Source organism: Carassius gibelio, chromosome B20 (genome assembly GCF_023724105.1).
Source record: "Carassius gibelio isolate Cgi1373 ecotype wild population from Czech Republic chromosome B20, carGib1.2-hapl.c, whole genome shotgun sequence".
NCBI classification, from domain to species: domain Eukaryota; kingdom Metazoa; phylum Chordata; class Actinopteri; order Cypriniformes; family Cyprinidae; genus Carassius; species Carassius gibelio.
The window spans coordinates 188,574-214,905 of record NC_068415.1 but is presented as its reverse complement, the minus strand read 5'-3'; the positions used below and the strand labels follow the sequence as shown (position 1 = coordinate 214,905).

General features: G+C 40.6%; 1 protein-coding gene across 1 annotated transcript in view; it reads left to right on the top strand.

The window, feature by feature from the left end:
- LOC127983494 (1-phosphatidylinositol 4,5-bisphosphate phosphodiesterase beta-4) overlaps positions 1 to 26,332 on the top strand; it is a 150,149-nt gene that overhangs the window by 120,052 nt on the left and 3,765 nt on the right. Inside the window, exons 12-23 of the mRNA XM_052585701.1 lie at positions 11,925 to 12,033; positions 12,426 to 12,636; positions 13,010 to 13,103; positions 16,200 to 16,279; positions 16,363 to 16,447; positions 16,590 to 16,680; positions 18,938 to 19,027; positions 19,321 to 19,421; positions 19,520 to 19,615; positions 19,691 to 19,841; positions 23,329 to 23,413; positions 24,571 to 24,695. Coding sequence (XP_052441661.1) covers positions 11,925 to 12,033; positions 12,426 to 12,636; positions 13,010 to 13,103; positions 16,200 to 16,279; positions 16,363 to 16,447; positions 16,590 to 16,680; positions 18,938 to 19,027; positions 19,321 to 19,421; positions 19,520 to 19,615; positions 19,691 to 19,841; positions 23,329 to 23,413; positions 24,571 to 24,695 — 1,318 coding nt within the window. The remainder of the gene's footprint in view (positions 1 to 11,924; positions 12,034 to 12,425; positions 12,637 to 13,009; positions 13,104 to 16,199; positions 16,280 to 16,362; positions 16,448 to 16,589; positions 16,681 to 18,937; positions 19,028 to 19,320; positions 19,422 to 19,519; positions 19,616 to 19,690; positions 19,842 to 23,328; positions 23,414 to 24,570; positions 24,696 to 26,332) is intronic.

Below are 26,332 nucleotides of genomic sequence, written 5' to 3'. Positions count from 1 at the left end.
CTTCCCATCAGGCCCTGAATGTAACTGTTTAATTAGCATGAATATGTAGCACACCTCATGAATATTAATGAGTTGATTGAATATGTATCAGCTCAGTGGCATATCTTGGGTTTATTTATAACAGTCAGTGTCTGGTTTGGGGAATCGTCTCTCTGGCGTTTCTGTCAGCATGTTTTAGCATGTTCTACAAATGATTGAGGACATGAATATTCTTGTGAGTAGTAAGAGAAACAACAGTTTCATTATTTCAGTTAAAACACTGATGTGAATTTGTTTTAGTGTCACGTTTTCACTTTTTTCCTGATGGTTCAAATGCTACGTTTGTTCATTAACCATAAAATTTATTTATTTATTCTTTCGAAAAGTCTGAATATCTGTAAAGACAAAGGTGTGTTTGTTCAGATTGTTTTCTGGATGTTAATGTGTGTTATTTCTGTCATGTGTATGTTTTAGGTCTGTGAGCATCATGACAAAATCATACCAGTTCAACTGGCAAAAACACATTCCTGATTTCCTGCAGGAGGGAGCCGTGTTTGACCGATTCGATGAGGTAAATATAACACACACATACACATACAAACACACACACACACACACACACAGATACATGCACGCACACTCTCTCTCACACACTCACACACACACACACACACCATCTTTCTCACACACACTCACACAGATACATGCACGCACACTCTCTGACACACACACACACATTCACTCTCATGTGCACACACACACACACACACACACATTCACACTCACATACACACACACATACACACACTCTCACACACAAACACACACGCACACACACACCCTGTCTCTCACACACTCACACAGATACATGCACGCACACTCTCTCACACACACATTCACATGCACACGCACACACACACACACACTCTCTCTCTCACACACACACACACACACATGAACTGCCTTTAACTATCATTTTGCATTATTGACACAGTTTCCTAATGAATGTTGTTCAGTTGCTTTGACGCAATGTATTTTGTTTAAAGCACTATATAAATAAAGGTGACTTGACTTGACACACACACACACACTCTCTTTTTCTCACAAACTCACACACATACATGCACACACACTGTCTCACACACACACACAATCACTCCCACGCGCACACACACTGTCACACACTCTCTCACATACATTTATATGCGCACACACACACACACTTAGAGGGATTGTGGGTAACTGCTGTTCGTGTGGATTCATCATCCGTCTGTTTGTGATTTCTCTGATGTTTAGTTCAGTTAGTAGCTTCAGTATTTGTGCTGTTTTCTGCTCAGATTGACTCTCGCTGTGGTTTAGCGTCACCTGTCAAATGTGCGCAGATAATAGATAATCGGGATGAGACGAGTGTCGCATGCCCTCGTTAATTAGAGCGGCAGATGTATCGCACCGGAACTAGTAGATAAATAAGAAGGAAGTCTCAAAAGAGCAGTCACAGTTCAGCCAGTTCCTACAGAGCAGCAGACGGTGAAACTGTGCTGCCGGCGGCCATCTTGGCTCCATCCGTTCGGTGAAGGTGAACTCATTAGCTAAGCCCGTTAGTGTTAGCTTGCTTTAGGCTGCTTTTATCTGGACTTTTTGAGGTTTTTACTGCCAAACTCGCCTGGAATGACACACGCTGAAGTGTTTTTGCTCAGAGTAGATTCTGTGGCGTTTTGAATCAGGGGTCAACTCACTGTAATGATGAATCATGATTCTGAAAGCCAAAATACTAACATAAAATGGACTTTAAAATCTTAACATGTTTTAATGCACTACATGCTTGCTGAATTTGTAAATAACTACAGATTAAACTGTCTTACTCTAAATGACTGAGGATCACACCAAACACTGTAGTGATAACAGTAACTATATCACCTGCGCATCAATGCACCATAACCTTGTTTCGGCGTCTGCTTCTTTAACCGCTCAAGCTCTTAAAGGTCAGAGATCAACATGTTATGAACATTAACAATATGTATAAATGTTCTAACCTTTGTAACCTTTATATAACATTAAAATGAAGACCATTTTTTTATATAGAAAATAAATGGTCAAATAACGTAAAAATTTGGGGTAAAAAAAAATTAAATTTTTTTTTAAAGAACATAATAATCAAGGCTGTTTTAACGCTGTGTTTCATCCTCCGCTGTGTTTTTCAGGATCCCTTCGTCTTAGAGCCCAGCTGCCATTTCAGAGTCGACGAATTTGGGTTCTTTCTCACGTGGAAAAGTGACGGAAAGGTGTGATTTCTGTTCATTAATGCAGCTGATGTAGCGTCACATCACAGCGTCTCTGATCTTCTCCTCACACTCTCAGCTTGTCATGTGTTTGAAAGCTTCGATTATAATCATTTAATTATTTTACTTACATTTGATGAAATGTGTCTGTTGTTTTAAATATTGTAAATGACTGTGTGTGTGTGTGTGTGTGTGTGTAAGTGTATCTGTGTGTGTTTTATGTTTGTATGGTCAGTCACTGACATTCAGTTTAAACTAGTTCTGAAAAAATGGCATTAACAGAACTCACCTTGGTTAGATTCATTCAAATTGATCTTTATACATCACCGAAATCAGTAATCAAAAACTGATTCTGCACTGAATTGCTTTGACAGTATTTGTCTCTCTTGCAGGAAGGTCAGCTTCTAGAATGTTCTCTGATCAACAGCATTCGTCCTGGAGTCGTGCCGAAGGTAAAGATGCTCCAGATTGAACTGAAATGAATCATCCCAAACGAACACTTGAATCGTTCAGATGAATCAAGTTAAGTTAAGTTAGTGAACAAAAGTCATAGTTTTTATGATGGAGACTAGGCATTGTGGGATTGATGATCTGCGGGTCACATGATCTGACGGGACGCAGGCGTTACTGTTTGCTCTGTATCTGCTCTCGAGTGTTATTGACAGCCAGAAATTACATATATTTCACATTCACTATGTGTCAAATATTGACTTGAGTGTGTGACTCGTCTGCATCTGTATGTGTGAGGGTGTAAGTGTGTGTGTGTGTGTGTGTGAGAGAGAGAGACGTGTGATACGTGTGTGAGACATGTGATGCGTGTGTATGTGCGTGTGTGTGTGTGGCGCTGCGCAGTCGTGCGTCTTCAGTGTTTGTCTTCTGCGGTCAGGTTGTGGAGGCGGCTCATGTTTACAGGACCTGATGGTAACCCGCTTCAGCTGTTTGTTAAGCAGGAGGTGATGTGTGTTTATCCACATTAGTGAGCCTCTGCAGACACGTTTACGTCTCACATCCCATTATTACAGTGTTCTGTTTATTGCTTCATATGTTTCTCTGGGAATCGAACCACAAGCATGATGTGGTAAAAAAACACACCGTTTCTTTGCGTTCAGATGTTCAGATGGACATTGGTCAATGTCTTCACCCAATGATGTGTGGAAGTACTGGTGTCCCTAACTATCTGTTTCTGAATCTGTTAATTGACTCTTTGAATCTGACTCTGATAAGGCTTAAATCATTCATCATGAGCTGATGTTCATTAAAGTGCCCCTATTATTAAAAGGTTAATATTTTGGTTTTGGACTCCCCAACAGCAGGTTGGCATGCATGCAAGATCAAAAAAACTTATAATATGCTGTTTTATTACTTTGCCTTACTTGCTCAAAGACTCCCAAACGATTCGTTAATCGATTCATTTCTCCAAACCCTTCCTTTGTGTAACAGTAATCTGCTGGGATCGTTCTGATTGGATCACGCCTGTGTACAGTGTTACCATGGAAACAGCTGTTTTCCCGCTCAGGAAGTGGCACTTAATATTTTTTTGCAGTGTACTCTAAATGAATCAGATGCATTCAGTCATACGGGATTCAGTAGATTTGACCTGATGATGCCATAAACACACTAACAGCTTCAACATCCAAAGCCTCCATTTCAGTCCAGTGTAGTGGATCATGTTGATCTGGATATTGTATATTTATAAGGATATTGTAAGTTTCTGCATGAATTGAAGCAGTGCTTGCGTGTGGAGGTGATGTTTGCACGCATGGTGTGTTTTTGTTCCTGAAGGACCCAAAGATCCAGGCGTCTCTGGAAGCGTCAGGGAAGAGTGAGGCGGATCTGGACGGCCGCATCATCTGCGTGTGCAGCGGGACGGACCTGGTCAACCTCAGCTTCATGTACATGGTGACGGACAACACGGACACGGCCAAGGTGAGCATGACACAGTTTGTGCTGCAAACCTCATTAACTCTTTCCCTGCAAGTGTTTGTGAAAAAAGTTGCCAGCCACCGCCAGTATTTTTTATTATTTTCACAAAAATTTAATGGCCTCGTCTGTGTTTTTGATCGAGAGATTCTTGGCTCATGCAGGAGATGCATAATAGTGCCTCCTAGCATATAACAGAACATGGAAACCAGTGCGGAAACCAGTTTGTGTTTGGCGGAGGAAAGAGTTAAAACGCATGTATTGCCAACTAACTTTTGTTCAGTACATAGAGTCCACATTCAATAATATTGTAAAATGTTTGTGATTCACTGACACTAAGGGCCCTACTTTAACGATCTAAATGGAAAGTCTAAAGCGCACAGCGCAGGTGGAAAAACGGTTGGCGCGCCTGGGTGCATAGTCTAAACGGGTTGTCCCTACTCGCTTAATGAGTAATGGGTGTTTTTTGGGCGTAATGTGCAATAAACCAATCAGAGTCTCATCTTCCATTCCCTTTAAGAGCCAGTTGCCCGTGCCATGAAAGATTTGCTATTTACACGGCAGAATTTGGCAAGCGCAAAGACAGAATACGTCTCAGAGATGAATATATATATATATATATATATATATATATATATATATATATATATATATATATATATATATATACAGTATTGTTCAAAATAATAGCAGTACAATGTGACTAACCAGAATAATCAAGGTTTTTAGTATATTTTTTATTGCTACATGGCAAACAAGTTACCAGTAGGTTCAGTAGATTGTCAGAAAACAAACAAGACCCAGCATTCATGATATGCACGCTCTTAAGGCTGTGCAATTGGGCAATTAGTTGAAAGGGGTGTGTTCAAAAAAATAGCAGTGTCTACCTTTGACTGTACAAACTCAAAACTATTTTGTACAAACATTTTTTTTTTTCTGGGATTTAGCAATCCTGTGAATCACTAAACTTATATTTAGTTGTATGACCACAGTTTTTTAAAACTGCTTGACATCTGTGTGGCATGGAGTCAACCAACTTGTGGCACCTCTCAGCTGTTATTCCACTCCATGATTCTTTAACAACATTCCACAATTCATTCACATTTCTTGGTTTTGCTTCAGAAACAGCATTTTTGATATCACCCCACAAGTTCTCAATTGGATTAAGGTCTGGAGATTGGGCTGGCCACTCCATAACATTAATTTTGTTGGTTTGGAACCAAGACTTTGCCCGTTTACTAGTGTGTTTTGGGTCATTGTCTTGTTGAAACAACCATTTCAAGGGCATGTCCTCTTCAGCATAGGGCAACATGACCTCTTCAAGTATTTTAACATATGCAAACTGATCCATGATCCCTGGTATGCGATAAATAGGCCCAACACCATAGTAGGAGAAACATGCCCATATCATGATGCTTGCACCTCCATGCTTCACTGTCTTCACTGTGTACTGTGGCTTGAATTCAGAGTTTGGGGGTCGTCTCACAAACTGCCTGTGGCCCTTGGACCCAAAAAGAACAATTTTACTCTCATCAGTCCACAAAATGTTCCTCCATTTCTCTTTAGGCCAGTTGATGTGTTCTTTGGCAAATTGTAACCTCTTCTGCATATGCCTTTTTTTTAACAGAGGGACTTTGCGGGGGATTCTTGAAAATAGATTAGCTTCACACAGACGTCTTCTAACTGTCACAGTACTTACAGGTAACTCCAGACTGTCTTTGATCATCCTGGAGGTGATCATTGGCTGAGCCTTTGCCATTCTGGTTATTCTTCTATCCATTTTGATGGTTGTCTTCCGTTTTCTTCCACGTCTCTCTGGTTTTGCTCTCCATTTTAAGGCATTGGAGATCATTTTAGCTGAACAGCCTATCATTTTTTGCACCTCTTTATAGGTTTTCCCCTCTCTAATCAACTTTTTAATCTAAGTACGCTGTTCTTCTGAACAATGTCTTGAACGACCCATTTTCCTCAGCTTTCAAATGCATGTTCAACAAGTTTTGGCTTCATCCTTAAATAGGGGCCACCTGATTCACACCTGTTTCTTCACAAAATTGATGAACTCAGTGATTGAATGCCACACTGCTATTTTTTTGAACACACCCCTTTCAACTAATTCAACTAATTGCCCAATTGCACAGCCTTAAGAGCGTGCATATCATGAATGCTGGGTCTCATTTGTTTTCTGAGAATCTACTGAACCTACTGGTAACTTGTTTGCCACGTAGCAATAAAAAAATATACGAAAAACCTTGATTATTCTGGTTAGTCACATTGTACTGCTATTATTTTGAACAATACTGTATATATATATATATAAAATTAGCCAACAGAAAATTCTTATGCATTGCAATCCTTTAATTTTTTATATTTGGCATGTTTGTGTGCTGCTGTGCGTCCCTGTGTTTAATAAGCAGCATATACGTGCGTTGTAAACCCGCCTATACTAACTTTCTGTAAATAACAAAGAAAAAACATTGCACCAGACTTTAGACCAGGTTTCAGAGTTGGACTATGGCACAGTCTATTTTCAGCTCCTTAAAATAGCAATGCGCCAGCAATGTGCCTGAACACACCTCTTTTTTATACCAGCACGCCCATGGCCGCACAAATAGGCGCAAATGCATTTGCTAATTAAACGACGTGGCACTGGATGGGAAAATGTGAACAGCGCCGGACTGAAACAAGCAAACACACTAGAGCTGGGCCTTGTCGCATTGCGCCGGGTTTATGATCATTTTTTATTAGTAATATGCATTGCTAAGAACTTCATTTGAACAACTTTAAAGATGATTTTCTCAGACAAATATTGTCCTCCACACAAACCACACATCAATAGAGAGATGATTTATAACTCTTAATTTCATAAAATTATATTTATATTTATAAGTAATAAGCAATATTTTAAAATCTATACAATGTTTGATAGGGAGCCAGTGCAGTGTGGACAGGACCGGGCTAATATGGTCATACTTCCTGGTTCTAGTAAGAACTCTTGCTGCTGCATTTTGGACTAGCTGTAGTTTGTTTACTAAGCTTGCAGAACAACCACCCAATAAAGCATTACAATAATCTAACCTTGAGGTCAACTTTAAAGATGATTTTCTCAATATTTAGATTTTTTTTTGTTCCCTCAGATTCCAGATTTTCAAATAGTTGTGTCTCAGATAAATATTCCTATCCTAATAATAAACAATATATAAATGGAAAGCTTATTTATTCAGCATTTAGATTATATATAAACTACATTTTGAAAAATTGACACTTTTTTGGTCCAGGGTCACATATGAGTTGTTTGATGTTTGAACACTGATAGCAGGTTTACAAAACATTTCCTGTGTTTAAGTTAGTTCTAGATACTATTTCATGTAGCAGAATTAATAGTGATCTAATAGTCTGATTTGTTCCTGATTCTTGAGCTTCTTCAGATGTGAATCATTCAAAGTGTCTCCTGAATGTTTTAAAGATGAATCTCGAACTGACTGTTTATCGTGAACTACTAAAAAACGTTATGTGTTATTTCTCTCCATTTATGATTGTTTTGTGTTTTCAGAAATGGATGGAAGGCCTGAAATCGGTGATTCACAACTTCAAAGCGAATAACGTATGTCCAATGACTTGCCTGAAAAAACAGTAAGTAGACTGACATAAAGATGACCCAACAATCAAAGTAATGAATGTCCAGCATCTATGTATGGTCATTTATAGTGGTAAATAGACCCTGAATCAAGATTCGGTTTGAGATTTGTTAGAGTTCTGTTTAGGATCTTTTGAAGATCTGTTTGATATCTACTGCAAATGTGTTTGAGAAGTGTTAGAAGTCTGTTTGGGATCTGTTTGAGATCTGTTAGAAGTCTGTTTGGGATCTGTTTGAGATCTGTTTGGGATCTGTTGCAGATGTGTTCAAGACCTGTTATAAGTCTGTTCGGGATATGTTTGAGATCTGTTAGAGGTCTGTTTGGAATCAGTTGCAGATGTGTTTGAGATCTGTTATAAGTCTGTTCGGGATATGTTTGAGATCTGCTACAGGTCTCTTTTGGATCAGTTGCAGAAGTGTTCGAGATCTGTTAGAATTCTGTTCGGGATCTGTTTGAGATCTGTTAGAGGTCTGTTTGGGATCTGATGCAGATGTGTTCAAGATCTGTTATAAGTCTGTTCGGGATCTGTTTGGGATCTGTTGCAGAAGTGTTTGAGATCTGTTAGAAGTCTGTTTGGGATATGTTGCAGATGTGTTGGAGATCTTTTAGAAGTCTGTTTTGATCTGTTTGAGATCTGTTAGAGGTCTGTTTGGAATCAGTTGCAGATGTGTTTGAGATCTGTTATAGGTCTGTTCGGGATATGTTTGAAATCTCCTAGAGGTCTCTTGGGATCAGTTGCAGAAGTGTTCGAGATCTGTTAGAATGCTGTTCGGGATCTGTTTGAGATCTATTAGAGGTCTGTTTGGGATCAGTTGCAGATGTGTTCGAGATCTGTTAGAGGTCTGTTTGGGATCAGTTCCAGAAGTGTTTGAGATCTGTTAGAAGTCTGTTTGGGATCTGTTGCAGATGTGTTGGAGATCTTTTAGAAGTCTGTTTTGGATCTGTTTGAGATCCGTTAGAAGTCTGTTCAGGATCTGTTTGAGATCTGTTAGAGGTCTGTTTGGAATCAGTTGCAGATGTGTTTGAGATCTGTTATAAGTCTGTTCGGGATATGTTTGAAATCTCTTAGAGGTCTCTTGGGATCAGTTGCAGAAGTGTTCGTGATCTGTTAGAATTCTGTTCGGGATCTGTTGCAGATGTGTTGGAGATCTTTTAGAAGTCTGTTTTGGATCTGTTTGAGATGTGTTGGAGATCTTTTAGAAGTCTGTTTTGGATCTGTTTGAGATCTGTTAGAAGTCTGTTTGGGATCTGTTGCAGATGTGTTGGAGATCTGTTAGAGGTCTGTTTGGGATCTGTTTGAGATCTGTTAGAAGTCTGTTTGGGATCTGTTGCAGATGTGTTGGAGATCTTTTAGAAGTCTGTTTTGGATCTGTTTGAGATGTGTTGGAGATCTTTTAGAAGTCTGTTTTGGATCTGTTTGAGATCTGTTAGAAGTCTGTTTGGGATCTGTTGCAGATGTGTTGGAGATCTTTTAGAAGTCTGTTTTGGATCTGTTTGAGATGTGTTGGAGATCTTTTAGAAGTCTGTTTTGGATCTGTTTGAGATCTGTTAGAAGTCTGTTTGGGATCTGTTGCAGATGTGTTGGAGATCTGTTAGAAGTCTGTTTGGGATCTGTTGCAGATGTGTTGGAGATCTGTTAGAGGTCTGTTTGGGATCTGTTTGAGATCTGTTAGAGGTCTGTTTGGGATCAGTTGCAGAAGTGTTCGAGATCTGTTATAATCTGTTCGGGATCTGTTTGAGATCTGTTAGAGGTCTGTTTGGGATCAGTTGCAGATGTGTTTGAGATCTGTTAGAGGTCTGTTTGGGATTAGTTGCAGATGTGTTTGAGATCTGTTAGAGGTCTGTTTGGGATCAGTTGCAGATGTGTTTGAGATCTGTTAGAGGTCTGTTTGGGATCTGTTGCAGATCTGTTTGAGAACTGGTACAGGTCTGTTTTGGATCTTTTGAAGATCAGTTTGAGATCTGTCATAACCAGCTGAGAATCAGCAGAATCCATCGATGTTTGTCTTCATGAACTTTCTCTTTCTTTCTGTCTAGTTGGATGAGACTCTCCTTCCTAACGAATGTCAACGGCAAAATACCGGTCCGAGGGTGAGTGTCTGATTCCTCTGGATCATCTCCTTATTCTTTGATGTTTTGGCTGATCTGATCTGAACTTATCTGATTTCGTCTCATGTAGTATCACACGGACATTTGGCTCTGGTAAAACGGAGAAAGGAATCTTCCAGGCATTGAAGGAACTCGGTCTCCCCAGTGGAAAGGTCAGAAAGGGTCTTAATTCATGATGCTGCTCTTATTGTGAACAAATCATCAGTAATGTGATCATAAAGGGAAACGCTTCTCTGAACATGGTTATTTTAATATTTTATACATTTAGTTGTTTTATTTATTACTTATTATAAGGATATTTCTTAATATATCTTAGTATTTTATGTCTTTAGTGTTTTGTTGTTTTATGTACAATCATAGTATTTATTGATATTTTGAATTACCTTTTATTTTTATATCTTCAGTTTTAGTAATTCTGCGTAACTAGGTTGTTGAGTTGCTTTTATAGATGTGAACCAATGAGACTTTTTGACTTGTTAAAACATCTAAAAGCCATTGAAAAACTGTTTAATCTTGTTTAACCTGCCAGTGCAATCAAAGATCTTTATTCAAGATATGGAAGATTGATTTTTAAATGGGTTTCCACTGGAAAATGAGACATAAAGAAGAGCAGGATTTCAGTCATCAGTCCCTCATGGATCAAACCACATCTCGTCCTACTTTTGTTGAATATCCTGTTCCTGTCACATTGCAGAAGTTAAATACGTGTCTTGCTGATTTGATTTTGCATTGCAGAATGATGAAATCGAGCATTTGGCCTTCACCTTCGACATCTTCTACGCTCTAACACAGAAGATCTGCCCTCGCACGGACATTGAGGAGCTCTTCAAGAAGATGTACGTCACACGCTGTTCAGTCTTCAAGGCTAACTAGTACTCTAGAGCCAGTACTGGAGCACTAACTATGAGATAGAATCTAACAGCTTTAGCGGTGAACATTAACATGTGTGTTTGACTAACGGTTTATTGAACGTCAGACAGGTGTCGTACAAATGCTTTGTGATGTCTAACTCTCTTTCTCTCTCTCTAATGATTTTGTTTGTGTTATTATAACCAAACCAAATCTCTTCTGCTCAATTTCTTTGCAGCAACGGAGACAAAAGTGATTATTTAACCGTAGAGCAGTTAGTCAGCTTTCTGAATGAAGTAAGCTCTTTATCATCATTATTTACTGTGTGTGTGTGAGAGAGAGTGTGAGGTTGTATGTGTGTGTGTACTGGTAGGTATGGTTTATGAGGACACCAATGTGTTTAATGACATGGGTACTACAACATAAACATGGTTAATACTTCCTGTCTCCCCATAAAACAAAAGGTTTAAAAAAGAAAACCGTGTTTTATGAAATTCAAAAATTGGCAATAGTTTTTTGTGAGGGGTAGGTTTAGATGTAGGGTGATAGAAAATACAGTTTGTACAGTAGACAACCATTCCACCTACGAAGAGTCCCCGTAAACCACAAATAAAAGTGAGTGAGTGTGTGTGTGTGTGTGTGTGCATGTCGCTCTGCTTCTGTTTGTCTGTGATGGGCTTTCTGTGATGCGCTCCTGTGTTTGTGTTCGAGCGTGTGTGTGTGTGTGTGTGTGTGTGCAGATCAGAGCACCGCTGTGGGTCGTCCTGTGTTTGTTGTATGTTTGGTTTGCTCGTCTTCTTGACTGTATGTCTGCTGAACACAAACGCTCTCCGTCTGTGAAATAATTTGTGATGTTCAAGGAGGTCAGAGGTAAAGCTCTGAATGTGATTAAACTGGCCTGATACTCATCTCTTATCTTACATCAGATGCTGTTTTGCTCCGTCTGCATTAATAATGAGTTACTTCAAGTGAGGACGTGCTGTGTGTTTTATGTGGTTTGGAAGAATCTGCCCTCATAAGGGTAAAAATGCATCTGTAGATTGCTCCGGTGGACAGAGTTAATTCTGTAGCTGTAGTTTGACGAGCTAAAAAAAAATTTAGACTCATCTGAGGACGAATCCCTCCTCATTTCAGATGTTGGTTTTCCCTGTAGAACCAGCGGGACCCTCGACTCAACGAGATCCTCTTCCCCTTTTATGAAGCAAAACGAGTCATGCAGATCATTGAGAAGTACGAGAGAGACGCCGACTTGAAAAAGAAAGGTAAATGGAGGAGGTGTGAGGAGTGTGTAATGAAGCGCTCTCAGCTGATCCTCTGCTGCCCTCTGGTGGCCCGAAGGTGTCAGCACTGGGTTTGTTTGACATTAGTAATTTCCAGGTCTGGATATGTATGGGAAAATAATCTCTTCCTTGTTTTCCAGTACAAATATTTAGATGAAATCAAGATACATTTACTGTAGATGCAAAATGAAGATATAAAGTCTTATTTTCTCGACCAAATATGTGACTCTGGACAACAAAACCAGTTATAAGGGTAAAAAAGGATCTAAAAAAATCTTAAATGTACCTTCATAAAACCTGCAGAAACCCTTTTTGAATCTGTAACTGAGGGAGAGTTTAACGAGTTCTCACCTGGTCTTCTTGTGTGTGTTCAGGTCACATGTCCAGCGACGGCTTCTGCCGATACCTGATGTCGGATGAGAACGCTCCGGTGTTTCTGGACCGTCTGGATCTGTGTCAGGAGATGGAGCATCCGCTGGCTCATTACTTCATCAGCTCCTCACACAACACGTATCTGACGGGTCGGCAGTTCGGAGGGAAGTCCTCAGTGGAGATGTACCGACAGGTGCTGCTGTCCGGATGCAGGTATGCCTTCATCATCATCATCTCATCCTGAACGTCTCTGTGAAGAAATAACTAAACAAACTCCGCTTGCCTCAGATCCGAACGAGCTGTTTTTGGAGTTTGATTAAATAAATGCTTTGTTTATAATGAGGACAACGTTTAAGCTATGAAAGTTGCAGGATGTTTTAATGGTACAAAGATCTTGTATATGCCACAAGATCAAGGCAAATTTGATTTCTCATGTCATGCACCCTTTAATGCCATTACTGTGATTAATAATAGCATGGTAGCAAGTGCATAGAGTGGTGCATTAGCTTACATTTGTGCTTGTCTGTTCAGGGTTCAGCGTAACGTCCCTTTAATGCGAGTGTGTGTGTGTGTGTGTGTGTGTCAGGTGTGTGGAGCTGGACTGCTGGGATGGTAAAGGTGAGGATCAGGAGCCCATCATCACTCATGGGAAGGCCATGTGCACCGACATCTTGTTCAAGGTGAGTGTAAATCAAACGTCATGTCCAGGACTTTCATTTCATTTTCATTTTCATTTTTTTAATTCAGACTCGACCTGAAATGACTCCAGACTTCACTCGACTCGAGGAAAAGGATTCGTGAATATTTTAAAAGCAACTCTAGTCTTAATACTTATATAACTGATATTCAAAAGGCGGACTGCATTCTGCATTGTGAACAGAAACAGTTTCGGGCGGATGACGCATGCGCCGCTCAGAAGTGATGCACGCAGAAACACAGCGGAGAGATCAAAACAAAACAACAGTCACTAATGAGAAGAACAAAATGAGGATTTGTAAAGAAGAATGTCAGAGGATTTCAATATAAGCCAAGAGGAGGTGGTTTTCCTTTGCTCCTGTTAACAAACGTTGGTTTTCACGAGACTTACGGCGCATGCGCAGCATTGACCTCATCATCATTCCCCCAGAACTGCTTCTGTTTTACAACTGTGAGCACAAGCTAGATTAAAGTGATTATTACGTTTTGAATATGGATATTGTTCTTACAAAAATGCATCGGTTCACTACAGAAGGCCTTTGTTCACCCCCCAAAGCCGTGTGAGACACTTTTTTTTAATAGATGAGTATTATATTAAACTTCTCATGAACCGATGGAGTTGAGCTGCTGAGCTGCATCTAACAGCTTGAAAGATCAAAGACCATTTTTTAAACAACTCCAACTAAATTAGTCTGAAAGAAGAAAGTCACACCACCATTCGTCCATCGTCTACTTACCCTCGAAGCATCTTCTTTGAGAATAATCCAATCTGAGTTATATTAAATATTGTCCTTGCTCTTCCAAGCCTTTCAATGGGAGTAAAAGGTGAGATAAAAAGTGTTTATTACATTAGAAATCTGGATATTTATCTTACAAAAACATGGATTCAATCACTCACTTTTATTTATATAGTGCTTTAAACAAAATACATTGCGTCAAAGCAACTGAAAAACATTCATTTGGAAAACAGTGCGTCAATAATGCAGAATGATAGTTAAAGGCAGTTCATCATTGAATTCAGTGATGTCATCTCTGTTCAGTTTAAATAGTGTTTTGTGCATTAATTTGCAATCAAGTCAACGATATCACTGTAGATGAAGTGACCCCAACTAAGCAAGCCAGAGGTGACAGCGGCAAGGAACCGAAACTCCATCGGTGACAGAATGGAGAAAAAAACCTTGGGAGAAACCAGGCTCAGTTGGGGTCAGTTCTCCTCTGACCAGACGAAACCAGTAGTTCAATTCCAGACTGCAGCAAAGTCAGATTGTGCAGAAGAATCATCTGTTTCCTGTGGTCTTGTCCTGGTGCTCCTCTGAGACAAGGTCTTTACAGGGGATCTGTATCTGGGGCTCTAGTTGTCCTGGTCTCCGCTGTCTTTCAGGGCAGTAGATGTCCTTTCTAGGTGCTGATCCACCATCTGGTCTGGATACGTACTGGATCCGGGTGACTGCAGTGACCCTCTGATCTGGACACAGACTGGATCTGGTGGCTACGATGACCTCGGAACAAGAGAGAAACAGACTAATATTAGCGTAGATGCCATTCTTCTAATGATGTAGAAAGTACATAGGGTGTTATGGGAAGTGTTCCCTGTTCAGGTTTACCTTATTAATGCAGCCTAGAAATCCTTTAACGGATTTGGATATTAAAAGCATATTAGTATGTTATGTGTAAGCCAGGTTAAAGAGATGGGTCTTTAATCTAGATTTAAACTGCAAGAGTGTGTCTGCCTCCCGAACAATGTCAGGTAGGTTATTCCAGAGTTTAAGCGCCAAATAGGAAAAGGATCTGCCGCCCGCAGTTGATTTTGATATTCTAGGTATTATCAAATTGCCTGAGTTTTGAGAACGTAGCGGACGTAGAGGAGTATAATGTAAAAGGAGCTCATTCAAATACTGAGGTGCTAAACCATTCAGGGCTTTATAAGTAATAAGCAATATTTTAAAATCTATACGATGTTTGATAGGGAGCCAGTGCAGTGTGGACAGGACCGGGCTAATATGGTCATACTTCCTGGTTCTAGTAAGAACTCTTGCTGCTGCATTTTGGACTAGCTGTAGTTTGTTTACTAAGCGTGCAGAACAACCACCCAATAAAGCATTACAATAATCTAACCTTGAGGTCATAAATGCATGGATTAACATTTCTGCATTTGACATTGAGAGCATAGGCCGTAATTTAGATATATTTTTGAGATGGAAAAATGCAGTTTTACAAATGCTAGAAACGTGACTTTCTAAGGAAAGATTACGATCAAATAGCACACCTAGGTTCCTAACTGATGACGAAGAATTGACAGAGCAACCATCAAGTCTTAGACAGTGTTCTAGGTTATTACAAGCAGAGTTTTTAGGTCCTATGATTAACACCTCTGTTTTTTTCTGAATTTAGCAGTAAGAAATTACTCATCATCCAGTTTTTTATATCGACTATGCATTCCATTAGTTTTTCAAATTGGTGTGTTTCACCGGGCCGCGAAGAAATATAGAGCTGAGTATCATCAGCATAACAGTGAAAGCTAACACCATGTTTCCTGATGATATCTCCCAAGGGTAACATATAAAGCGTGAAGTAGTGAGTAGCAGCCCTAGTACTGAGCCTTGAGTTACTCCATACTGCACTTGTGATCGATATGATACATCTTCATTCACTGCTACGAACTGATGGCGGTCATATAAGTACGATTTAAACCATGCTAATGCACTTCCATGGGGGCATTTTTACACCTGGGAAGAGCAAGGACTGTTTTTAATATAACTTTGATTTGATTATTCTGAAAGAAGAAAGTCTCACACCACCTTTAATGTTGAGCTCTGTTACTGTGTATAAAATTCAACCTGCCAAAGTGTAATATTTTTCCAGGCCTCTTATTTCAAATAAATTAACATTTTTAATTGAATTTCCAGGAAATGATAACTGTATCACGATAGCAGTGTTTTTGGTGAGCAGTAGATTTTGTTATAATGGTCATTTGATATGTGACCCTGGAGCACAAAATAAGCCATAAGGGTCAGTTTTATGAAATAAAAAAAGACACACATTATTCTGCTTGTCTTGTGTCTATTATTTGTCTGTAACAGGATGTAATTCAAGCCATAAAGGAAACGGCTTTTGTAACGTCTGAATATCCTGTCATTCTGTCGTTTGAGAACCACTGCAGGTAAAATGCACCGCAGATTCACTCTCAGCCTCGTGTTGGTGTGTGGCGGCGCTCACAGCTGTGTGTGTGTGTGTGTCTTGCAGTAAAACGCAGCAGTATAAGATGGCCAAGTATTGCGAGGAGATCTTCGGAGAGCTGTTGCTGAAGCAGCCGCTGGAGGGATTCCCAGTACGTCAGATATTCCCCCGCACACACAGTCTCTGTGGATATTGTAGTCCACTGAAGCATCTCCTCTCTCTTGTCTAGGCTGTTTGTGGGTGTCACGCTGGAGGAGTTTCTGTGCTCACGGACGACTGTGCTTGTGTTTCAGATCGAAGCCGGGCAGCCGCTGCCGTCACCCAACGACCTCAAGCGCAAAATCCTCATCAAGAACAAGCGCTTGAAGCCTGAAGTGGAGCAGAGTACGTACATGTACAAACACGTCTCAGTCTTTGACTTGTGCTGAGAATATCTCCCTTTACACAGGGGTGATATAAAGAGCCGAAATAGTGATAAATCTTATCATTTTTGTCCCTGCAGCACAGAAGCAGTCATCAGTGTCACAGACGTATATTTGTAGAAATAGACAACAATACATTGTATGAGTCACAATTATACATTTCTCTTTTATGACAAAAATCATTAGGATTTTAATTAAAGATCATGTTCATGAAGACATTTAGTAAACTTCCTACCGTAAATATATCAAAACTTCATTTTTGATTGGTAATATGCATTGCTAAGAACTTTATTTGGACAACTTTAAAAATGATTTTCTCAATATTTAGATTTTTTTGCTCCCTCAGATTCCAGATTTTCAAATAATTGTATATCAAACAGACATTGTCCTCGGAACAAACCACACATTAATGGAGAGATTTATAACTCTTAATTTCATAAAATTATATTTATATTTATAAGTAATAAGCAATATTTTAAAATCTATACGATGTTTGATAGGGAGCCAGTGCAGTGTGGACAGGACCGGGCTAATATGGTCATACTTCCTGGTTCTAGTAAGAACTCTTGCTGCTGCATTTTGGACTAGCTGTAGTTTGTTTACTAAGCGTGCAGAACAACCACCCAATAAAGCATTACATTAATCTAACCTTGAGGTCATAAATGCATGGATTAACATTTCTGCATTTGACATTGAGAGCATAGGCCGTAATTTAGATATATTTTTGAGATGGAAAAATGCAGTTTTACAAATGCTAGAAACGTGGCTTTCTAAGGAAAGATTACGATCAAATAGCACACCTAGGTTCCTAACTGATGACGAAGAATTGACAGAGCAGCCATCAAGTCTTAGACAGTGTTCTAGGTTATTACAAGCAGAGTTTTTAGGTCCTATGATTAACACCTCTGTTTTTTTCTGAATTTAGCAGTAAGAAATTACTCGTCATCCAGTTTTTTATATCGACTATGCATTCCATTAGTTCTTCAAATTGGTGTGTTTCACCGGGCCGTGAAGAAATATAGAGCTGAGTATCATCAGCATAACAGTGAAAGCTAACACCATGTTTCCTGATGATATCTCCCAAGGGTAACATATAAAGCGTGAAGTAGTGAGTAGCAGCCCTAGTACTGAGCCTTGAGGTACTCCATACTGCACTTTTGATCGATATGATACATCTTCATTCACTGCTACGAACTAATGGTGTTCATATAAGTACGATTTAAACCATGCTAATGCACTTCCACTGATGCCAACAAAGTGTTCAAGTCTATGCAAAAGAATGTTGTGGTCAATTGTGTCAAATGCAGCACTAAGATCCAATAAAACTAACAGAGAGATACACCCACGATCAGATGATAAGAGCAGATCATTTGTAACTCTAAGGAGAGCAGTCTCAGTACTATGATACGGTCTAAATCCTGACTGGAAATCCTCACATATACCATTTTTCTCTAAGAAGGAATATAATTGTGAGGATACTGCCTTTTCTAGTATCTTGGACAGAAAAGGGAGATTCGAGATTGGTCTATAATTAACTAGTTCTTCGGGGTCAAGTTGTGGTTTTTTGATGAGAGGCTTAATAACAGCCAGTTTGAAGGTTTTGGGTACATATCCTAATGACAATGATGAATTTATAATAGTCAGAAGAGGATCTATAACTTCTGGAAGCACCTCTTTTAGGAGCTTAGACGGTATAGGGTCTAACATACATGTTGTTGGTTTAGATGATTTAACAAGTTTATACAATTCTTCCTCTCCTATAGTAGAGAATGAGTGGAACTGTTCCTCAGGGGGTCTATAGTGCACTGTCTGATGCGATACTGTAGCTGACGGCTGAATGGTTGCAATTTTATCTCTAATAGTATCGATTTTAGAAGTAAAGTAGTTAATAAAGTCCTTAATGCTGTGGTGTTGGGAAATGTCAACACTTGTTGAGTTCGTTAATTTAGCCACTTTATTGAATAAATACCTGGGGTTATGATTGTTTTCTTCTAAAAGAGAAGAAAAGTAATCGGATCTAGCAGTTTTTAATGCTTTTCTGTAGGATAGGTTACTTTCCCACCAAGCAATACTAAATACCTCTAGTTTTGTTTTCCTCCAGCTGCGTTCCATTTTCCGGGCTGCTCTCTTTAGGGTGCGAGTGTGCTCATTATACCATGGTGTCAAACTGTTTTCCTTAAGCTTCCTTAAGCGTAAAGGTGTGTGTGTGTGTGTTACAGAGCAGCTGGAGTCATTTAAGAAGCACATGGAGGCTGGAGAGATGAGCATACAGACTGGAGAAGATGACATCGATGAAGATTTGGACAGCGGTAAACACACACACTCACACTCTCACACACACACACACACACACACACACACACACACATATCACCCTACACATCACAGGAAACTACTGGCAATTTTTGAATTTCATAAAACACGATTTTGTATGTTTTTTAAGCCTTTTGTTTTATGGTGACACAGGAAAGCGTCCTCTTATGTTTATGTTGTAGTACCCATGTCATTATACACATTTGTGTCCTTATATATAAACCATATATACCAGTAAACACAGACAGGAAGCAGGAAGCTGATCTCTCGTGTGTGTGTTTGTGTGCAGCACTGGATGGTAAAGAGCTGAACGCAGACCTGAAGAGCAGCAACACTGTGTCTCTGTCAGAAGATCCAGAAGCAGAAGCCCAGGACAGCAGCAGGAAGAAGGTTAGAGTGTGTGTGTGTGTGTGTTTGAGTTTGTGTGTGTGTGTGTGTGTGTTTGAGTGTGTGTGTAGTTCTGCTCCTCACATCTCTCTGTGTTAAAGATCCCAGACGATGATGTCACTGAGTTCTCAGAAGTCACTGAAATCATGGACGTCACGGACGTGTCAGAAGCGTCGGAGCTGGAGAACAAGAAGAAGGTGTGAGTGCTGTTAGATTGACAGATGGAGCCTCAGCTGATCTGATCTGAGCGTGACGCTGTGTGTCTTCATCAGAGCGGGGAAACGGCTGAAGACGCTGACGCCGAGCAGCAGCTCATCGCCTCATATAAATATGAAGGAGCCACGACCAACATCCACCCGTACCTGTCCGCCATGGTCAACTACGCTCAGCCCATCAAGTTCCAGGGCTTCGAGGTCGCTGAAGGTCAGTCCAGCGTCCGCTTACTTCACCATCACTACAAGAGAGAAACCATGAAGAGGCAGCTAATAATACACAATAATACAAATCAAACCTGTCAAACAGGGGCAGATACACACTGATACACTCTCATTACCTACTTTTAAAGGTACTGCATTACAATTTTGCATTATTCCCTAAAAAAGTTACTTACTTTTAATGGAAAGTAATGCATTATGTAACTTTTGAGTTACTTTTTAAATCGGGGTGGGGTGTGCTTGTTTGTTTTTTTATATAAAATTTAATTTTTTTGACAAATGTAAAAGCCCTTTCACACTAAAAGTAAAGTGAATGAACCAGGCTGAAGGAAATGTGAATTCTGGTCTGTACAGTAGAGGACGCCGCTCAAACTAATCTCATGAAGAATACGACGCAGGAGAAGAAAGTTCAGCACTATTCAGCAATAACACAAATCAAACACGAATCTGTCATTTTTTATTAGTTTGGTAGAATTGGATTATTGAAGGTCAGCAGCAAAGACATTGGTTGATAAAATAAGATTAAATACTTAAATCATATTTTTCTTATTTAACATATTTAATTATTGCAGGTTTATATAATATTTTGAGTTTGCATTTGGACTGTTTTTATTGATTTTGAGGAACACTGAATATGCGATGCAACAAAACTAGTCTTCAGAATAAATAACAAAAAGCAGCCGATGAGCCAGTACGCAAACAGTGAACATAAAGTCTTTCATGTAAAACAGCAAACAGAAAGTTCTTGTCGGTAAATGGGTCAGTGCTCGGGCAGCGTGCGGGGATCGCTGACCTCCTCTCTCACTGAATCTATTAGCGTGACAGAGGAGAGATAATGAGAAACAGCTGAAGATGTGTGTGAGTGTAACAGAATAACCAGCCGGGGGGGGGGGGGGGGACATGTGTTCACGAGTCCGAACGGAAGCACCCGATATTTGAAGTGCCCTAACGGTGTATTAAACGCAGTCTTCCATTCATCCCCCTACTTAATATGAATGAGGTGGTACGCATTACGAAGATCCAATTTGGTGAAGAATCTTGCCCCCTGTACCAAATCAAAAGCGGATGACATGAGCGGTAAGGGGTAGCGATTCTTAACGGTCACATCATTAAGCCCACAATAATGGATACAGGGAAGTAAAGACCTGTCTTTCTTCTTAACAAAGAAAAATCCCGCACCAGCTGGTGAGCAGGAAGTGACAATGGTGTTAAGAGACTCGGACAGGTATTCCTCTAACGCTTTACGTTTGGGCGCAAACAAGGAGAACAATCTACCGCGAGGGGGCGTGGTCCCGGGAAAAAGTTATATAATACAATCGTACCGCCGGTGAGGTGGGAGAGAAGTGACCCGTGACCGACTGAAAACCGCCCTCAAGTCATGATATTCCTCCGGCACCCCGGTAAAATTGCCCGGCTCCTGCTGAAACACAGAACCAGAGGAAACAGGGGGATTAGCAGACAATAAACATGACAAGACAGGTTCCAAGAGAAGATGTTATAACTAGACCAGTTCATATGAGGGTTATGTTTAACTAACCAGGGGTGTCCCAAAACTAAAGGAGCAAAGGGGGAACGGAAAACTAAAAGGGAAAGGGTTTCGTGGTGATTACCAGAGACAGTGAGAGATAAGGGAGCAGACTGAAGATGAACCCTGGGTAGGGAACTACCATCTAGGGCAACAAGAGGAGTGGCCTCCTCATGCTTCCTCAAAGGAATACCTTGCTTGCGGGCACAGGCGGGGCACAGGTGGGCAAATTCCCCTCAGCCCCAGAGTCTATTAAGGCATTACAAGAAACTGACGAACCAGGCCACTGCCAGGCCATACGAACAGAGAAGTGGTCGAGAGGGTGCGAAACTCAATGGAATAATCAACGACTGAGTGTCTACCCTGGTGGAGAGTGGAAAAGATGCGATACGCCTCTTCTCCACGGGCCGAACAGTCAAATACCCGAATCATCTCCTTGAAGTAGTCAAAGCAAGTGATGTACTCGACCTCAGCCTCCCATGCATCGGTTCCCCACTCTCGGGCACGCCCAGTCAGGAGCGAGATGACGTAAGCGACCTGTGCTCGCTCTCTGGCGTAGGTTACTGGTTGGAGAGAGAAGACAAGTTCACATTTGGTGAGAAACGACCGACACTGTGAAGGCTCACCGGCATAACAAGGAGGTTTGTTGACTCTGGGCTCTGGGGACTCCAACCCCCTGGAAGCAGGAGAACCAGTCTTGAGTTGGTGAACCTGCGTGAACAAATCCGACAGCTGGGCGGCCAGGGAATCAACTGTGTGCCGAGCAGTGGCTAGCTCCGTGTCATGTCTTCCGAGCATGGCTCCTTGCAGCTCAACAGCAGTCTGAATCGGGATTGCACTCGCTGGGTCCATTGTTGGCTAGATTATTCTGTGATATGGAAAGATGAGAACCCAAAAGCGGTTATGCAAGTGAAACTCCTTTAATAGAGTAGCGATGCAACAAAACTAGTCTTCAGAATAAATAAATAAAAACAGCCGATGAGCCTGTACCCTAACAGTGAACATAAAGTCTTTCATGTAAAACAGCAAACAGAAAGTTCTTGTCGATAAACGGGTCAGTGCTCGGCAGCGTGCGGGGATAGGCGACCGCTGACCTCCTCTCTCCCTTATGGGGTAACGTCTGGCGGCAGGAATGATGACTGCCCAGAATACTCGTCAGCACCAGCAGGACTGGACAGAGAGCAGAGCAACAGGTTAATCCAGAGAACCGTTTGATCTGACCTGAGACTGGAGAACAAGAGGCAGGATAGGACCCGACACGACACTACAGGACTGGAACAGGATGATTGTGTAGCTTCTGCATCAACAGCAAACAAAATAATCTAGCAGAGAGCACAGAAAATGGGGAACTAGAAATAGCAAGGATGATTAGGGAAAAGAGAAAACAGGTGTGAATCTATTAGCGTGACAGAGGAGAGATAATGAGAAACAGCTGAAGAGGTGTGTGAGTGTAACAGAATAACCAGCAGGGGGGGGGTGGAAGAGAGAAGGGAAACCGAATCCATGACAAAAGTTTTTTTTTATTTTATTTGGGATGAAGTCAAATAGTAATAAAAGAGAGTTTTCAGCTTTCTTTTGAAGATTGTCCGGATCAGGATGGGAAGATCACTCCAGCAGCCAGGAACAGTGAAGGAGAATGTTCTGGAAAGTGATGATGAATCTCTCTGTGATGATGCCACGAGGCGTCGCTCACTGGCGGATCTCAGACTTCTGGAGGGATGTAGATGTGTAATAGTGAGAGGAAGTAGATGGTTCTGAGTCTGTGGCTGTTCTGTATGAGAGCATCAGTGTGTTGGACTTGATCCGAGCCTCAACCAGAACTCAGTGCAGGGAGATAAAGAGAGGTGTAACATGGGCTCCTTTGGGTTCATTGAAGACCAGTCATGATGCTGCATAATATATATAAATATATTGATGATATATAAGTGTCTGTTGTGTTGATTTATTCCAGAGAGGAACATCCATCACAACATGTCGTCCTTCAACGAGTCTGTGGGTTTGGGCTATCTGAAGACCAACGCCATTGAGTTTGTGAAGTATCCTTTAACAGCTGCGCACGAGTACCCATCAGCCCCCAAACACTGATTTAAATGATGCTGAGATCACATTCTAGTCCATAAACACAAGAGCCTTCCTTCAAACATCAATTGGTGTGTGTGTGTGTGTGTGTGTGTTTGAGAGAGAGAGAGAGAGAGAGAGAGAGTGTGTGTGTGTGTGTGTGTGTTTGAGAGACAGAGTGTTTGTGTGTGTGTGTGTGTGTGAGAGAGAGAGAGAGAGAGAAACAGAAGAGAGAGAGAGAGAGTGTGTGTGTGTGTGTGTGTGAGAGAGAAACAGAAGAGAGAGAGAGTGTGTGTGTGTGTGTGTGTGAGAGAGAGAGAGAGAGAGAGTGTGTGTGTGAGAGAGAGAGAGAGAGAGAGATAGTGTGTGTGTGTGTGTGTGTGTGTGTGTGTGTGTGTGTGTGTGAGAGAGAGAGAGAGAAACAGAAGAGAGAGAGAGTGTGTGTGTGTGTGTGTGTGAGAGAAAGTTTGTGAAAAATGATTTTTTCCTAACCCTAACTGAAGTTCTTATTCTTGCTAATACCAAACCATTAACTAGGACTTTTGCGTCAATAAAAACTCTGATTTGCTGGTTATTATTAGTTATTTAGGTAGTTAAGTTCAGGTGCTGGTAGTATTAGAGATTTACTACAGTCATGCAGAATAGGTGCTTTATAAGCGTTAATAAACATGTTAATAATAGGTATGGTAATAAGCAGCTAGTTAATAGTGACTATTGGTCCCTATATTGAAGTGTTACCGAAAAATACTGTATATTAAATATTGTTGCAAAAAGGGGAAATACCCTGAAAGTGTATATAATTAACATCATTATTATCATTTTATTGAAGTAATTATTTAATCAAAGTCTCTGCTTAGAGGAAATTAAACATAAAGAGTGCACATATAAAATCATATAAAATGACTGAATGTGCTTTTGAAGCGTATTCTTACAGCAGAAGCTCCACTGAAGCGTAATCGTGTCATGATCAGTTTGATAACTAGTAGCTTCTGTAGTTTGATGTAGATGTGAGCAGATGTCTTGGAATGTTTCTCTGTTAGTTTGAGCTTGCTCTTCGGTGAGATCCCTGCTGTTAGGGTTAAATATAGCTCCGCCGGGGGTCTGCCACGTGTTTTCCTCAGCCACAGACGCACAGCTACAACAAGCGACAGATGAGCCGCATCTACCCCAAAGGAGGCCGTGTGGACTCCAGCAATTACATGCCTCAGATCTTCTGGAACGCCGGCTGCCAGATGGTGTCTCTGAACTTCCAGACTCCAGGTACGGCCGGGGCCCGGGGTCCGAGAGCCGCTGGGACCGTTACTGTACACACACTGCATTCACACGCATGTACTGACACTACATAACACCAGACTGCACTGAAGTAACTGAACTCAGAAAATACAGTGCCGGCTAAAATGATCAGAACACTAGTATTATCAGCAGCTAAAAATAGTTTCACGTCAGCTATTCTATCTTTTGCTGGAGTTAATTTGGCCATTAATTGTAATAATGCGGTGAGGTGTTTGTATTGCACACAGAGATGTGATCTGATCATCATGAGTCTGTCTGGAGTCCCATGAAGAAACAGAACACACTGAGACAGACTCGATCCAGAAGAACTGTGTCTCCGAGACGCTTCAAGAGACTCCTGCGAAGCTCCTGAGAAACTCTGCTCAAGTGCACCGAGAACTGCTCTAAACACAAACGATGCTCACATCAAATGATGATTTCATTTAGTTAATAGAAGTTGATTGATAATGAAAATCTATTTTTGACAGCATCCTCATTTTACAGCAATTTTACACAAATGCTAAAAAACTTTTAACAGCATTGAAGCGTCTTGGAGACACAGTTCTTGTGGATCGAGTCTGTCTCTGTTGTGTTTCTTCATGGGACTCCAGACAGACTGATGATGATCAGATCACATCTCTGTGTGCAACACAAACACCTCACCGCATTATTACAATTAATGGCCAAATGAACTCCAGCAAAAGATAGAATAGCTGACTTAAAACTTTCTCTTTTGTAGTTGCTTGTAGATACTAAGATCTGTACCGACAGCCTTGAGGTGTTTTGTCTTGTCTGTGGTTCAGGAGCCTCGGGATCTTCTGGTTTTCTGGTGAAGATCTGACACCAGCACACACTCGACTTCATCAGTTAGTCACGAGTGAAGCTGTGTTAATGTTGCTAAATTCATCAGTTATGAAACCACTTTCTGCTGTTGTGCAGCTCTGCAGAAGACAGTAGAGTCATTATTTCAGTTCAGAGACCGTGTGGAAGTTCATGGTGATCTCTGCTCAGTGTTTGTGTAACATTAGCTGTGTCTGTCAGAAGTAATGCGCTTGTTCTTGTATGTTCACTGCGACAGACGGAGCTCAGATCAAAGAGGACTCACTTTTTAAACATGTCTTTAATACAGCTCCAGACCAGCTGAAAGATGTGTTTAGAAAGCACTATAATAGACAGAATATGGACTGAAATCAAACCTGCTAATAATTCAATAAATAAAATACAGGACACAAATAAAAATGTCAAATCTTGGATCAGAATCTAGGAGCCCCACAAATGACATGTGGACAAAAATATATTTATTGTGACCCTGAATTAAGAATTTTTTATTATTATTATTTATTCATTCCCGCTATTTAATTTAATTCTGGTTACAAATTAAATTGTTCCCATGACTTATAAATTTACTTATTTTAGTCAGTTTTGCCCACATTGTCCTAATTTATCAAATTTATGCTATTTTGCAAATTTTATTAAAATGAGAAATTTTTAATTCAAGGCCACAGTTTAAGAAGGAAATGTTGAGTCCCTCCAGAAAAACGCGGATTTTTTTTGTGATTGTTGCGGGCAAAAATCCAAAAACTGCGGTTTGATGAAAAAGAGAAAAAAAGGTGATTCCCCCAACA